A 17,228-nucleotide genomic window follows, 5' to 3' on the forward strand; every position below is an offset into this window, starting at 1 on the left:
TGTCCATATACCATCCCCATGGCATGTCCCCTTTATGTCACTGTCCCTATGCCCCATGCACATAATTTCCCCTCTTTCTGTTACCTTCCTGTGTCCAGATTTCCCCTATCTTCCTCTTCCATACCAGCGTGTCTCTTCTTTTCAACCCCATCTAGCTTTTTTCCCTCTTTCTTCCCCCCCCCCCCTTGCTTCTAGCATCTGGCTCACCTGCCTGTCCTTCCCTTTCTTTCCTGCTGTGGGTTTTTCTTTCCGTCTTCATCCCCTTGGCCCAGAATCCTTTTCCCTTTCACTCCCTCCTTCCAATTTGAGCCGGGAACACGAGCGATCGCACGGTCCCCGCAGCCACCACTCGCCTGCCCAATCAATCCTACTGTTTAGTCAGCTATCTCCCTTCGCCTCACCTTAGTTTGTAGGTTTTGTTTTTCGGCGACATGCACGCGCGGCTGCTCAGTGTTCAATCTTCTGCTCTGCTGCAACTTCCTGTTTCCGGTTGCGTCAGAGCAGAAGATCGAAACTGAACAGCAGCGGGGTCCGGGGGAGTCTCATGGGAGCGCGTGCGGGACCCGGCCTGAGGCCTAATCAGTGTCTGCACCGTACGGCACACCAGGCAACATCTCGCGGCACACTAGTGTGCCGCGGAACAGCGGTTGAAAAACACTGTTTGGGACGCTCTGGTTTAGTGGGACATTGTGTGCTTTCATGTAGTGCCTTGTAAGACCATAAGAATTTCCATACTGGGTCAGACCAAAGGTCCATCAAGCCCAGTATTCTGTTTCCAATGGTGACCAACCTAGGTCCCAAGTACCAGACAGAAACCCAAAGACTGACAGCATTCCACAGCTGAGATTTTGATGCCATAATGCCTCATTCCACCAGTGCCTAAGAGCCACCAGTGATGTCACAATGGCTCAATTGTCCTAGACTTGGCTCACATAAGAACATAAGAATTGCTATACTGGGACAGACTAAAGATCCTTCAAGCCTAGTATCCTGTTTTCAACCGTGGCCAACTCAGGTCCCAAGTAGTAAAACAGATTCTATGCTGTTTATCCTAGGAATCCATCTTAATAAAGGTCTTTGGACTTCTAGGAAATTATCCAAGCTTTTTTTAAACCCCACTAAGCTAACTGATTTCACCATATTCTCAGGCAGCAAATTCCAGAGTTTAACTACATGTTGAATGAAGAAATATTCTCTCTAGTTTGTTTTAAATCTACTACTTAGTAGTAGCTTCATCGCAAGTCACATCTACCCTTTGCACTCTACTTAGAGCTTTGATGTGTATAGTCCAGAGGTCTCAAACTCAAACCCTTTGCAGGGCCACATTTTGGATTTGTAGGTACTTGGAGGGCCTCAGAAAAAAAATAGTTAATGTCTTATTAAAGAAATGACAATTTTGCATGAGGTAAAACTCTTTATAAATCTTTCCTTTTAGCTCAGTTTTAATAATAATATTGTAATTTATAACTAAAGAGACATATGATCCAGAAACTGTTTTATTTTACTTTTGTGATTGATAAACATACCGAGGGCCTCAAAATAGTACCTGGTGGGGCCGCATGTGGCTCCCGGGCCACGAGTTTGAGACCACTGGTATAGTCAGTACACCTTTTAGTATTCTGAGAGAGAACCTGTTGTGCCCCTTGGCAGTATCCACTCATTTGGTTTGCAATCATTGTGTATTAATACGTTATCTTCCCTTTCTTTTGTCAGTAGTGGCTTGTAATATGTGTTGTGCATCATATAAATTTTGCTTATTTAAGGAAACTTAATTGTGCATTGTAGGCTTAATTTATTATCATCTCTGATAAGGCTTTTGTGCTTTCTTCCATATTGAGCACAAACATCTACCATATTTAGGTTTGTGAAGAACTCTGAGCCTGCCTTTGCAGCAGAATCCCTCTTTGCTTTTAGCCGTGCATGGATCTTGGTGTCAGCAGAATAGAAATAAAGCCCATCTATTTTTAAGAGCTACACGCCTGAGCGCACAAGCTGCTTCCTGGTGTCAGTGGGAGGTGGTTTCTGGTGGAATGCATTCCATGGTGACAAACTTAAGCTTCTGAAGCTCTGCTGCCCCCCTGTGGTTACACTTGAGGCATAGCGTTGCCATCTATACAGTTAAGCAGTGACAAAGCAGCAATTTCTCTATTGTTAACTAGTTAGGCAAATAAGTACAAGGTATTTATTAGGGCAGTAGATGGAAAAAAAGACAGTAGTATACAGTCTATGATGCTCATATGTTGTCATAACTTTATTGAACAAAAAGCTGTTCAAAAGTGATTTTTATTCTTACAGAAACTTGTCTAAGCGCTTTTTAAATCCAGACTACTTCCTCCACTTATAATTTCACAATTGAATGAAAAAGTGTCCAAATTGTTTCCTTGGGTTAATAAAGTTTAAAAGGGTAAATAGCTATTCCCTGTTTCCCTTATCCACACCACTCTTTTAGACCTCTAGCCTCTCCTTTCAGTCATCTCTTCTTTATGCTGAAAATCCCTATCATACTGTGGACTCCTGGGGTAAATGAGACCATTACTAGAGGGTCCACAGGCACAGCAGTGAGAGAATATTTTCATACAAGCAGAATAGGATACAGAGGCTGCTGTAGAGGTAGAATTAGCAGTGACTTTAAGGGTGGCAATAGCAGCATACTAAGTGCAAGGGAATATCCTGTCTGCTCAACAAGGTGACCAGAGCTCCACCCACCACTCCGTGTAAGCTCAGGTCACCACCATGCCAAACATGATGGGGATGATACGTGGTATCAGTTAAGATACCTTCCCCTCCCTCCTAAGCTGCACAGTACCCCACTTGGAGTATGTGACCATAACATGATCAACACAATGGGGTGGTTGAACCTTCACCTGTCTCTTGCCACGTTCGGGACAAAGACCATACAAGTCACCTCTGCAAGCAAACACAGAAGGTGGTCCTCCTCTTTGTTATCTTCATGCAGGCACAACAACCCCACAAATCACCCTGAGCAACAGATTTCAACTCCTACAAGAAGGACCCCACAGCGGAACTCAGGAGGATATTCAGGAGTGTATTCTTGAAACCTAGCAGATGACCCCCAACTCAAGAAGCAACAAATCAGCACCCCCCTCAAGAAGCGCAGAGTGGTTGTTATTGGGGACTCTCTGCTGCGGGGAACTGAGGGACCGGTATGCAGACCAGATCTACAATCAAGAGAGGTTTGCTGTCTACCAGGAGCCAGGATCCGGGATGTGGCTGCATGCGTAGGAAAAATAATGAAGCCCCAAGACCACCACCCGATGCTCCTCATCCACGTTGGAACAAATGACACAGCCAGGAACTCACCGGAGAAGATACCAGAAGACTTTAGAGCCTTAGGTGCAAAGCTAAAGCAGATGGAAGCGCAGGTGGTTTTCTCCTCCATCCTACCAAGGGAAGGAAACAAGGGAAGAGCTAGAGAAGAAAGAATCCAGAAGACAAACGAATGGCTATGGGGATGGTGCAAAGAGATGAACTTTGGCTTCCTGGACCACGGAAAGAGACTTCAGGGACTGCAGGGACCAGATGGGCTACACTTAACCAGAAGAAGGAAGAATATCCTGGGACGACGCCTGGTTCACCTGCTCCGGAAGGCTTTAAACTAGGTGAGCCGGGGGAGGGGACCCACTCTCATACTAGTAGGGTAAGTAACTTCATCTTGGAGCCTGAGGTAAGTAATCGCGCGAATACCAAAGGGGGACAGAGGCAATTTCAAGGGTTACAAGGGCAAGATCAAGAAGGACAAAACATTTCGCATCAGTACAGAGGTAGACGGTGTGAGAGGGATAGATTCCACCTTGGAATCTGAGGTAAGTATTCGCGTCATCAAAGAAGGAGACAGAGGGAGAGACAGAGACTCCATCCTGGAGCCTGGGGTAAAAATTTGCATGACTAATGAAGGGGACAGAGGAAATACTAAGAGTGATAAAGGCAAGATTGAAGGGGACAAATTATCTCGGGCAGAAAACGCTCCATGCAAGCAGAAAGTATGGACAGACATGTATGCTAATGCTCGTACCTTGGGCAATAAAATTCTGAAACTGGAAACAGAAATGATAAATGCCGACCTTGATATTGTTCTCGGAGTCCCACGGATGGGATATGGTCATACCAGGATATAATTTACTCCGTCACGACAGAAAAGGCAAATCAGGGGGAGGAGTAGCTCTATACATTAGAGAAGACATCAAAGTTACTAAAATCACAGACATCAAGTATAAGGGAGAATCCCTCTGGGTGAACCTTGCCATGGGCAATAACAAATGCCTGTATCTTGGGGTTGTGTACAGACCACCAAGACAAAAGGACGATGTGGACCAAGAACTAATTGAAGACATTGAGACCATCACACTGTGTGGAGAGACAGTGCTGTTGGGAGACTTCAATATGCCCGATGTGGACTGGAGCAAACTATCAGCTACAACAAGTGACAGTAAGAGGCTACTAGCCTCCATACGAGGAGCACATCTCAAACAGATGGTACTAGAACCCACCAGGGATCAGGCGATCCTGGACTTGCTCCTCACCAACGGGGACAGTGTCACAGAGGTGTCAGTAGGAGAAGCTTTGGCATCCAGTGACCACAACATGGTGTGGTTCCATCTGAAGAAAGGAATCACTAGGTCAAATACAACAACCAAGGTCCTAAATTTTAAAGGGGCTAACTTTCAGTGCATGGGGGGACTATGTCTACACAGCACTGCTAAACCTGAGCACGACAGACAGTGTGGAGGTGCTATGGTCGGCTCTGAAATCAACCTTGCAAGAAGCAACCAACATATACATAAAAACTGTGAGTAAACGGCACAGGAAAACCAGACCAAAGTGGTTCTCAGCAGAGATCTCAGAACTAGTAAAGCAAAAGAAAAAAGCATTTGTAACCTACAAACATTCGCAACGGCCAGAAGCTAAAGAAACCTATCTGGCGAAATCTAGAAATGTTAAAACGGCAGTCAGGGAGGCCAAACTCCGAATGGAAGAAAATTTGGCAAGACGTGTTAAGGGGGATAAATCCTTTTTTAAGTACATTAGCGACAGGAAGAAGAACCCGAGCGGTATTGTGCGCCTAAGGAAACCTGGCGGCAATTTCATTTACTCGGACGCAGACAAAGCAGAACTACTCAATAACTACTTCTGCTCGGTCTTCACCTGCGAAGCACCAGGATCCGGACCTCAGCCACAGACAAAAGGGTGCTCAGAGGTCCTATTCCAGGACTTTGCAATTACCACGGGCAATGTCTACCACAAACTATCAAAGCTAAAGATGAACAAAGCCATGGGCCCGGATAATCTACACCCCAGAGTACTTTCGGGAATTGAGAGATGTTCTGGCAGAACCGTTGGCTGAGCTTTTTAATCTTTCCCTAACAAAGGGAAAAGTTTCCTTGGACTGGAAAACTGCAAACGTTATCCCGCTCCACAAAAAGGGATGCAGGTCAGAGGCCGAAAATTACAGGCCACTGAGTCTCACATTAATTGTATGTAAACTTATGGAAACGTTGATCAAAAACAGATTGGACACGATTCTGGATGACGAAGGACTAAGGGATCCCCACCAGCATGGCTTTACGAAGGGAAGGTCTTGTCAATCCAATCTGATAAACTTCTTTGACTGGGTAACAAAGAAACTGGATAAGGGAGAGTCCCTGGACATCGTGTATTTGGACTTCAGTAAGGCTTTTGATAGTGTCCCACACTGTAGGTTACTGAACAAGATGAACGCGATGGGCCTAGGAGAAACACTGACTGCATTGGGTAGAAGACTGGCTTAGTGGTAGACTCCAAAGGGTAATGGTAAACGGTATTCCCTCAAAAACATCAGAAGTGACCAGTGGAGTACAACAGGGCTCGGTCTTGGGCCCAATACTATTCAATATCTTTATAAGTGATCTGACTCAGGGACTTCGAGATAAAATTACATTATTCGCCAATGACGCTAAACTATGCAACAGTGTAGGCAGCGCAGCAGAACCTGATAGCGCAATCATGCCCAGTGCTATGGAGCAGGACCTACTTTTACTAAAACAATGGTCCAGTACTTGGCAACTGAATTTTAATGCCAAAAAATGTAAGGTTATGCACCTTGGTAACAGAAATCCACGCAGAACATACACCCTTAATGGTGAAAACCTAACCAGAACTGCAGCAGAACGGGACATAGGAGTAATCATCTGGGAAGATATGAAAGCTGTGAATCAGGTGGAGAAAGCAACAGCAAAAGCTAGACAAATGCTGGGCTGCATCAGAAGGAGCTTTATCAGTCGTAAGCCTGAAGTGCTACTGCCGTTGTACAGATCAATAGTGAGACCTCACCTGGAGTACTGTGTTAAGTTTTGGAGGCCACATTATCAAAAGGATGTGAAGAGAATGGAGTCGATTCAGCGAATGGCCACTAGGATGATAATCAGTGGAGTGCCGCAGGGCTCGGTCCTGGGCCCGATCCTATTCAACATCTTTATAAGAGACTTGGCAGAAAGGCTGCGAGGTAAAATAACATTATTCGCCGATGACGCCAAACTAAGCAATGTAGTGGGCAAAAGCACAACAGACATAAATTCAATGTCCGACAACATGATGCACGACCTACTCCTACTGGAGCGCTGGTCTAGGCCCTGGCAACTCAGCTTCAATGCCAAAAAATGCAAAGTCATGCACCTGGGCAGCCAAAATCCATGCAAGACTTACACCCTTAATGGCGAGATCCTAACAACAACTGAAGCAGAACGAGACTTAGGGGTGATCGTCAGTGAGAACATGAAGATTGCCAATCAAGTGGAGCAAGCTTCATCCAAGGCAAGGCAAATCATAGGTTGCATACGCAGGAGTTTCGTCAGCCGTAAGCCTGAAGTCATTATGCCGTTGTATAGATCCATGGTGAGACCCCACCTGGAATACTGTGTGCAATTCTGGTTGTCTAGTTTTACTGCTTTTGTGACTAGGAAGCCATTTAACTTCTTTGATTTGGAGGGTGTGCGAATGGGGTGTGGGTTTTCCTACGTCTAGTTGAGGTAGTTTGGATGAGGCGGTTGTTCATGTCACCGTTTATAGTTTTAAATAGTAGACAGTAGAATTTGAATAGTAATCTTGCCGGAATTGGAAGTCAGTGTGAGTTGAGGAATGCTTCTGTGATGTGGTCGTGTTTCCTCAATGAATAGATAAGTCTCAGTGCTGTGTTTTGGATAGTTTGTAGTTGTTTTGTCATTGTTGCTGGGCAGGGTAGATAGAGAATGTTGCAGTAGTTTAGAAGACTTAGGATTAGGATTTGTACTAAGAGCTGGAATTGTGGTCTGTTGAAGAATTTTCAAACTTGTCTTAAGTTTCGTAACTGCAAATGATTTTTGTATTGTTTTATTGATTTGTGGTTGCATGGTGCAGCATCTGTCTTATCATTCCTAGTAGTTTTAGGGTTGAATGGGCTAATTGATTGTTATTTTCGAGGAGGATAAATTTTGTTTTGTCTGGGTTTAGTTTCAGTTTGTGATCCTTTATCCATGTTGCTACTGTTTCAAGTGTTCGGTGTAGTGTGTGTCATGGAGAGTTTTGGTTGATCAAAAGGTATGAGAATGGTGATGTTGTCTGCATAGCTATAAGAAATTTGGCCTAGTTTATCCAGGCAAGTGCCAAGGGAGGCAGTGTAGAGATTGAAGAGAGTAGGGGATAGTGGGGATCCCTGGAGTATGCCGCAAGGGTTGGACCAAGGTTCTGATTTTTCTTTATCTGACTTTAGAAACATAGAAACATAGAAGATGACGGCAGAAAAGGGCTACAGCCCATCAAGTCTACCCACTCTGCTTACCCACCCCCTGTCTATGCCTTAATGACCCAATTTCCTTCTCTTGACCCTCGTAGGGATCCCACATGGGTATCCCATTTATTCTTAAAGTCTGGCACGCTGTCTGCCTCGATCACCTGCACTGGAAGCTTGTTCCAATGATCAACCACTCTCTCTGTGAAGAAATACTTTCTGGTGTCGCCATGAAATTTTCCGCCCCTGAGTTTGAGCGGGTGCCCTCTTGTGGCTGAGGGTCCCTTGAGAAAGAAAATATCATCTTCCACTTCGACACGTCCCGTGAGGTACTTAAATGTTTCGATCATGTCTCCCCTCTTCCTACGTTCCTCAAGAGTGTAGAGCTGCAATTTGTTCAGTCTCTCTTCGTACGAGAGACCCTTCAGCCCCGAGATCATCCTGGTGGCCGTCCGTTGAACCGATTCAATTCTGCGCACATCTTTACTGTAATGTGGCCTCCAGAATTGCACACAGTACTCCAGATGAGGTCTCAACATGGCCCTGTACAACGGCATTATGACTTCAGGCTTTCGGCTGACGAAACTTCTATTGATACAACCCAATATCTGCCTTGCCTTAGATGAAGCCTTCTCCACTTGATTGGCAGTTTTCATGTCTGCACTGATGATTACTCCTAAATCTCATTCTGCTGAAGTCCTAGTTAAAGTTTCTCCGTTCAAGAAGTACATCCTGCATGGATTTCCGCTTCCGAAGTGCATGACCTTACATTTCTTAGCATTGAAGCCAAGCTGCCAGGTTGAGGACCAACTTTCCAATGTAAGCAGGTCCTGCGCCATATAATTCTGTAAACTGCATTCACTTACTATATTACATAGTTTGGCGTCATCGGCGAATAGTGTTATTTTACCTTGAAGCCCTTGAGTCAGATCCCCTATGAATATGTTGAAAAGGAGTGGACCCAGGACCGAGCCCTGCAGCACTCCACTGGTCACCTCCGATGTTTTAGAGAGGGTACCATTAACCACCACCCTCTGAAGTCTGCCACTCATCCATTCATTGACCCATGCAGTTAGTGTCTCTCCTAACCCCATCGATTCCATCTTGCTTAGCAGCCTGCGGTGTGGGACACTGTCAAAAGCTTTACTGAAGTCCAGGTACACGACGTCCAAAGACTCTCCCAAGTCCAACTTTCTTGTTACCCAGTCAAAGAAGCTGATGAGATTGGATTGGCAGGACCTACCCTTGGTGAATCCATGCTGACTGGGATCCCGAAGATTCCCTTCATTCAAGATCGTGTCCAATTTGCTTTTAATTAGTGTTTCCATGAGTTTGCACACTATTGATGTAAGACTCACCGGTCTATAATTCGCAGCCTCTGCCCTGCAACCCTTTTTATGCAGAGGAACAACATTAGCTAATTTCCAGTCCAGGGGAACTTTCCCCTTACTTAGGGAGAGATTGAATAGCTCAGCCAACGGTTTCGCCAGGACATCGCTCAATTCTCTGAGCATTCTTGGGTGCAAATTGTCTGGTCCCATGGCTTTGTTCACCTTGAGTCTTGCCAGTTCACTGTAAACTTAACCTGGTGTGAACTCAAAATTCTGAAACGGGTCTTCTGTGCTTTGTGTTGCCTTCAACTGGGGACCGTGTCCCGGTGCTTCACAGGTGAAGACTGAGCAGAAGTATTCATTCAGTAGTTCGGCTTTATCGGAATCTGCTTCCACGTAACTTCCGTCCGGTCTTCTAAGGCGTACTATCCCGCCTGTGTTCCTTTTTCTGTCACTAATATACCTGAAGAAGGATTTGTCCCCCTTTTTAATGTTTTTTGCCAGAATTTTACTCTGTATGTTCTGGATTTTAGGAATCCTTCAAACCCATGAGTATACCTTTTCAGTGATTCCTATTGTGACCAAAATTTGCAGTAGGATGCTATGGTCCACCAGGTCAAATGCTACGGTCAGATTCTGTTGTATGAGCAACATTTTTTTGCCTGTGCCGAGGTGTTGTCTAGCTTTGTCAATAAGGGAGCCTAGCAGTGTCTCTGTGCTGAAATTGGTTCTGAAGCCCAATTGCGTGGGGTGGAATATGTTGTGGTCTTCCAGATAGTTTGTGAGGAGTTTGACATAGAGAGGTATTGAGGCGATGGGTCTGTAGTTGGATGATTGATCCGTTGCTCTTTTAGGATTGGGGTGATGATGATTTTGCTGAGGTCAGTTGGGAATAGGCCGTCTGTGAGCATGGTTTGTATCCATTAGAAACACAGAAAAAGACGGCAGAAAAGGGCCATAGCCCACCAAGTCTGCCCATTCCAGATACCCACCCCCCTGATTTTACTCCCTTAGGGATCCCATGTGAATATCCCATTTTTTCTTAAAATCTGTCACGCTGTTGGCCTCAATCACCTGCAGTGGGAGTTTGTTCCAATGATCCACTACTCTTTCAGTGAAGAAGTATTTTCTGTAGTCGCTATGGAACTTCCCTCCCCTGATTTTCAGCGGATGCCCCCTGGTGGTCGAGGGTCCCTTGAGGTAGAAGATATCTTCTTCCGACTCGATACGGCCCGTGATATACTTAAACGTTTCAATCATGTCTCCCCTCTCTCTTCGTTCCTCAAGTGAGTACAGCCGTAGTTTATTCAGTCTTTCTTCATACGTGAGATCCTATGTAAGAGAAGGGCGTGGAATTTTGTGCTAGAGATTTTTAAGAGATATTGTGGGCAGTGGTTGAGGTCGCAGGTTGCTTGGCTGTACTTTGTATAGAATTTAAGGTCAGACCATTGTATAGTGGGGAAGTGGAATCAGGTTCTGTCAGATGCAGTTGAGTCTTTTTCTGTGGGGGGGTATTGTGATTTCTTTTAGGTGGGTTGGGGTACCATTGAGGGTGGCTCTGGCATTTGTAATTTTGTCCTTGAAGTGTTCTGCTAAGATAATGGCTGGGGGGAGTTATCGTTAGTGGTCAGGTAGGGGTTGGTGTAGTGTGCTTTTCTCTTATCCTTTAATTGTAGTTTGTTTAGTTTTTTCCAGGCGGTTTTCGTATGTTCTAGGTTAGTTTTTCTCCCTTTTCTTTCTAGTTGTCTACATTGTCTTTTGAGTAGGAGCAGTTCGTTGTCAAATCATTTGTTTGATTAACTGCTGGTTCTGGTTATTATGTTTTATGGTACAAACCCTGTACCATTTTTGTTGCCTTCCTCTGAAACGCTTCGTCTTTTTACACACTTGTACATATACTACCTCCAAAACTGGACACAGTATTCCAAGTGAGGTCTCACCAACAACTTGTACAGGGTTATAAACTCCACCTGGTAAGCCAGGACAGGAGTGATCCTTCCCATGTCCTATCCCAGCTGACTCTGAACCACCTTGCCTCCCTCCCAGAAGACCCCTCTATACCTTACCTTACCATACCTGGTGGTTTAGTAGTGAAGCATATTCATTGTGGATATCCTGAAAACGTGATTGGCAAGGGGGTACTCCAAGACTGAGTTGAAAAACACTGCACTAGACCACCAGGGTAAGGAATAGAGGGGTCTGGGAGGGAGGCAGGGTGGTTCAGAATTGGCTAGGACAGGGCGTGAGAAAGATTGTTCCTGTCTCAGCTCACTGCTGGACCACCAGGGCTTAAGGTAGACCCACGGGTGCAGACCAGAGGACTCAAATATAAAGCAAGGCCCCCATTTTTGGGCCATTTTTTTGGCCCAAAAATCTGTTTGTATTCAAATATATATGGTAGTCCCAAATGCCTGAGCAAGGGACATCGGCGCCTTCTTGAAAGCTCAAGGTTTGAAAAATAATAAAAAAAACATGCAAAATGACACCAGCACAAGGTTTTAAAAATTATAGTTAAGATTTATTGAGTTATTGTTTCTATTTTTCCATTATGAGATCAAAAGAATAAAGCATAATTGCTTGCATTAACAGTTGCGCTAATGGGAGATCGTTATAGTTGCCAAATGCTGGCCTTCTGATAACGAGCTCACCTTAATATCTCAAGTCACTCTATTATATACTTTTGGCTCAGTGACATCATCAGTGTCTCAACCAATAACAATTAACAAAGGAGGTGTTTCAAATTAGACAAAGACAAAAGTTTTAGAAAAGTACATTTGTTTGCTTATAGTCGTTTCTGAATATAACTCATAATTTTCACAAAAGTATATTAAGAGAAATTATTTGTTAAAAAGATGCTGAAAAGTTCTCAGCCCTTCCATGCTGAAAAGTTGTCAGCCTTAGAGGAAAAGAGAAGCTAAACTGACAGGTTCAAATTACATAGCCATTACACAGAAGCCTTAGTCTGGAGGAAGAGGGGCTGGTTCCCCCTCTCTATGCTAGAGACTGTTAATTATGTCCAGATGTTGCATTAGGATTTCTTTAGGTTGCAAAGATATATCATATGTTTTTCAAAACCCATTCTTTTGTTCAATATACAGTCATACATTCACTCCAGTCATATTTGCTTGATTCATACTTGCTTGGCCAAGCCTTCCATACATTCATAATTTTCATTCATAACTATATTGAATTCCTGTTATATCTTAGTTTGGGACATGTTATCTTCCTAACCAGTCTAAAGCAAGCACATAGAAAGATGACGGCAGAAAAGGGCCATAGCCCATCAAGTCTGCCCACTCTATTGACCCACCCCATTAAGTCTGAATGCTAATGACCTGGTTCCTTAACTCGACCCTCGTAGGGATCCCACGTGGATGTCCCATTTATTCTTAAAGTCGAGCACGCTGGTGGCCATGATCACCTGCACCGGAAGTCTGTTCCAGTGATCTACCACCCTTTCTGTGAAGAAATACTTCCTGGTGTCGCCACTAAATTTCCCTCCTCTGAGTTTGAGCGGGTGCCCCCTTGTGACCGAGGGTCCTTTGGGAAAGAATATATCGTTTTCCACCTCGACACGACCCGTGACGTACTTAAATGTCTCAATCATGTCACCCCTTTCCCTGCGCTCCTCTAGGGTATAGAGCTGCAGTTTGCCCAGTCTTTCTTCGTATGAGAGACCCTTGAGCCCCAAAACCATCCTAGTGGCCATCCTCTGGACCGACTCAGCTCGAAGCACATCTTTCCGGTAATGTGGCCTCCAGAATTGCACACAGTATTCCAGATGGGGTCTCACCATGGTTCTATAGAGTGGCATTATGACTTCAGGTTTACGGATGACGAAGCTTCTATTGATACATCCCATCATTTGCCTTGCCTTTGATGAGGCCTTCTCTACTTGTTTGGCAGCCTTCATGTCTGCACTGATGATTACCCCCAAGTCCCGTTCCTCTGAGGTCCTAACTAGCGTTTCTCCATTCAAGGAGTATGTTCTGCATGGATTTCCTCTGCCGAGATGCATGACCTTACATTTTTTAGCGTTGAAGCCTAGCTGCCATGTCGAGGACCAGTTTTCTAACGTGATCAGATCTTGTGTCATACTATCCTGTAGGTTGCTTTCACTTACTATGTTACACAGTTTGGCATCATCGGCGAACAGTGCTACTTTACCCTGAAGCCCCCGGGTCAAGTCCCCTATGAATATGTTGAAAAGGGATGGTCCCAGGACTGAGCCCTGCGGCACTCCACTAGTCACCTCCGATGTCTCAGAGAGGGTGCCGTTGACCACCACCCTCTGAAGTCTTCCACTCAGCCAATCACTGACCCATGCAGTTAGTTTCTCACCCAAACCCATTGATTTCATCTTGTTTAGTAGTCTACGGTGTGGGACACTGTCGAAAGCTTTACTGAAATCCAAGTACACTATGTCCAGAGACTCTCCCAAGTCTAGCTTTCCTGTCACCCAATCGAAGAAGCTTATAAGATTGGATTGGCATGACCTGCCTCTGGTGAATCCATGTTGACAGGGATCCCTTAGATTCCCTTCATCCATTATCGTGTCTAATTTACCTTTAAGTAGAGTTTCCATGAGTTTGCACACTATTGATGTGAGACTCACCGGTCTGTAATTCGCAGCCTCTGCTCTGCAACCCTTTTTGTGCAGAGGAACGACGTTAGCTGTTTTCCAGTCCAGAGGGACTCTCCCCGTACTTAGGGAGAGATTGAAGAGCATGGCTAACGGTTCCGCCAGAACATCGCACAGCTCTCTGAGCACTCTTGGGTGTAAATTGTCCGGTCCCATGGCTTTGTTCACCTTGAGTCTTGAAAGTTCTCTGTAAACATCAGCTGGTGTGAACTCAAAATTCAGGAATAGGTCTTCCTTGCTTTCCTTTGCTTCCAGCCGTGGCCCGTGCCCTGGCGCCTCGCAGGTAAAGACTGAACAGAAGTAATCGTTCAGTAGTTTGGCTTTTTCAGAATCTGTTTCCACATAATTCCCTTCTGGCGTTCTAAGGCGTACTATCCCGTCTGCATTCTTTTTCCTGTCGCTAATGTACCTGAAGAAGGATTTGTCCCCTTTTTTAATGTTCTTCGCTAGAGTTTCTTCCATTCGAAGTTTGGCCTCCCTGACTGCTGTTTTGACCGCTGCAGACTTTGTCCTGTATTCAATGTTTGCTTCTTTTTCCCCGGTGCGTTTGTACAAGAGAAACGCTCTTTTCTTATCCTTGACGAGGTACGAGACCTCATCAGTGAACCATTGGGGTTTCTTTTTTCTTTGTTGTTTAGTTACTGATTTTATGTAGCGGATAGTTGCCTCATGAAGGGTCGATTTCAAGGTTGACCACATAACCTCTACATTCTCCGTTACTTCTTGAACCTGAAGCGTCTGATGGACGAAGTCTCCCATGCGTGTGAAGTCAGTGCCCCGGAAATTGAGTACCCTTGTTTTTGTTTGTGATCTAGGGAAGCCTTTCCTAAGGTTGAACCATACCATGTTATGGTCACTGGTGGCTAGCGGTTCTCCCACCGAGATTTCTGAGACGCTTTCCCCGTTCGTAAGTACCAGGTCCAGGATGGCCTGGGACCTAGTGGGCTCTAATACCAATTGTTTGAGTCGTACTCCCTTCATGGACGTTAATATCCTCCTGCTATCATAAGTAGTCGCTGAGAGTGTGTTCCAATCTACATCAGGCATGTTAAAGTCTCCCAACAGAACAACGTCTCCCCGTAAGGTGATATTCTCTATGTCTTCAATTAATTCAATGTCCTTGTGCTCCGATTGTCTTGGAGGTCTGTACACGACACCCAGATACAGGCATTTTTCTCCGCCTCTGGCCAGGTTTACCCAGATGGATTCCCCAGTATACTTGATATCTGTGATTCTGGTTGTCTTGATGTTTTCTTTGATATAAAGTGCTACCCCTCCTCCTAACTTACCCTCTCTGTCTTGGCGAAGCAGGTTGTATCCTGGTATAGTTATATCCCACCCATGAGAGTCTGTGAACCATGTTTCTGAAATTGCTACTACGTCTAGGTCTGCATTAACTATTTCTGTTTCCAGTTCTAGAAATTTATTCCCTAGGCTGTGTGCGTTAACATACATAGCTCTCCACTCTTTTTGTTTACTAAGCTCATGCAGAGAACCACCCATTTGAGTTAAAGTGTCTCCTAGCAATTCTTTTGCAGTAAGGGTACTTACCTTAGACTTAGAAGCGGAGTTTTGGTTCACCACATCAGGATTGTTACTTACTGCTCTGGTGTAAAAGTGGGTACCCACCCCCGACTTACCTAGTTTAAAGCCTTTCGAAGTAGGTGGGCTAGTCGGTGTCCGAAGACGTTCTTACCTCTGTTGGTCAAGTGGAGTCCGTCTGGTCCCTGTAGTGTCTCTCCGTGATTCAGGAATCCGAAGTTCATTTCCCGGCACCATCGTTGTAGCCACTCATTCGTCTTCACGATACGTTCGTCCCTGTCCCTTCCTCTGCCCCTAACAGGAAGAATTGAAGAGAATACTACCTGTGCTCCTGTCTGCTTCAGCCTCTTTCCCAGAGCTCCGAAGTCTCTGGCTATGTCCTCCAGGGTGTTCTTGGCAGTGTCATTCGTTCCGACGTGGATGAGCAGCATGGGGAAGTAGTCATGTGGTATTAATTAACTCCACGATGCTGAGAGCCTGAACAAACACTTGGAAAACAAAATGGATTCCAAAGACTGAGAAGATATAGAAAAGACAGAGAATCAAGATGGATTCCATGTAACCCTTATGATTTCCTCCATGATCTAGCCTAACAGCAAAGTACACAAAAAGAACATCATTCTTTCCCTTATATTAATCTGTAGTGTGTTTTTCTGGCTTTAGCTACATTTATATTTAGATTTTTATTCACCTTTTTTTGTTCGCTTCTATTGGGTGTGGCCTTAACTAACACATATGTTTGTATCTAACTAGAATTACCCAGAATCATACGAAAAACAGGCACTTTTGTAGAAAAACTCCACAAAAATACTGCACTATCATATCCATTCCATTACCGTTCCATAAACATCACCCCCTACTGGCCACGAGCCACTACTCCTCATGCCCCATCCATATATAAAACCGTTGCTTCCTTTAAGTGTGAGAGATGGTGGCAGGGTAATGGATATGTCCATTGGAAATGACTACTGTATTATCATTGAGTAAGGTGGAAGATTTGAAATAATTTTATAAACAAAGTGGATTAGGAAAATAGATTCTGATGTAGCAAATTAACCTGCAGCCAGATGCTATACAGTGGTGAAGAAGGTTCTTGTATTGCAGTTCTATAAACAACTTGTAAATGAAACATCAAACAAAGGCTTACTTAAAAATCTGTGTTTTAGGTTTGGAAAAGATCCAGAGTGAGTTGGAGGAGGATTATGGAATGAAGAATATATCTGCATATTCACACAAGCAGCTGAGCAACGCTCCCTTACGGAGGTAATGCAAAGTCTTTGCCACATTGTTCTGTGCATGCACAACCCGTTTGGTTTTCTTTTGGGATCCAGAGCTTTCAGTCTATGTGGTGATGATAATTTATTTTTATTTAAAATTTCTATACCGTCTAGCCCTAGGTGATTTACATAAGATCAAACATACATAATACGTAAAACAATACAAAAGGACAATCGGACATCAAGATTTAAATTGACAATAAATCTTCGATCAAAGTGAGTCAGGCCCTATAAAATAGCAGTGACAAATGGATGTATATGTGCTTAAGAATTTTCTAAAAGTTCCTCTGTCAACACATTTCCTTAACTGTCCTACCAGTGGATTCCATAACTTTACCCCAACACAGCAAAAGGTCATTACACAAGTTTCTATATATTTCGGATTAACATTGCCCCTCTTCATAGCTGAAGGGTCTTTTAGGATGGCAAACATTCTGGAATGGTACCATACAAGAATTGATGACATCATCAAAATCTTAAATTGCACTCTAAATGTCACAGTCGAAGATAAGGTGTAATGTTATCATATTTAGGAGCTCCTGTGATCAGTCTGGCTGCAGCATTTTGTACCACTGAGTGGTATCTTGCTTTAGACAGCTGAATGAAGGAATAGCAGCATCTGTAGGGGCAGGTAATTTGGGCTTGTACAGCACTGGGATTTCCTGTACAGTGTGTCA

The 17,228-nt window shown here is 44.3% G+C and overlaps 1 protein-coding gene across 3 annotated transcripts in view; it reads left to right on the forward strand.

Moving 5' to 3' along the window:
- The window catches only part of USP53 (ubiquitin specific peptidase 53), a 262,672-nt gene that overhangs the window by 238,559 nt on the left and 6,885 nt on the right, over positions 1-17,228 (forward strand). For all 3 annotated transcript variants that reach the window (XM_033938073.1, XM_033938084.1, XM_033938093.1), the window contains one exon: positions 16,441-16,537. In XM_033938073.1, the coding sequence (XP_033793964.1) occupies positions 16,441-16,537 (97 nt within the window). The remainder of the gene's footprint in view (positions 1-16,440; positions 16,538-17,228) is intronic.

Source organism: Geotrypetes seraphini, chromosome 1 (genome assembly GCF_902459505.1).
Source record: "Geotrypetes seraphini chromosome 1, aGeoSer1.1, whole genome shotgun sequence".
Lineage (NCBI taxonomy): Eukaryota > Metazoa > Chordata > Amphibia > Gymnophiona > Dermophiidae > Geotrypetes > Geotrypetes seraphini.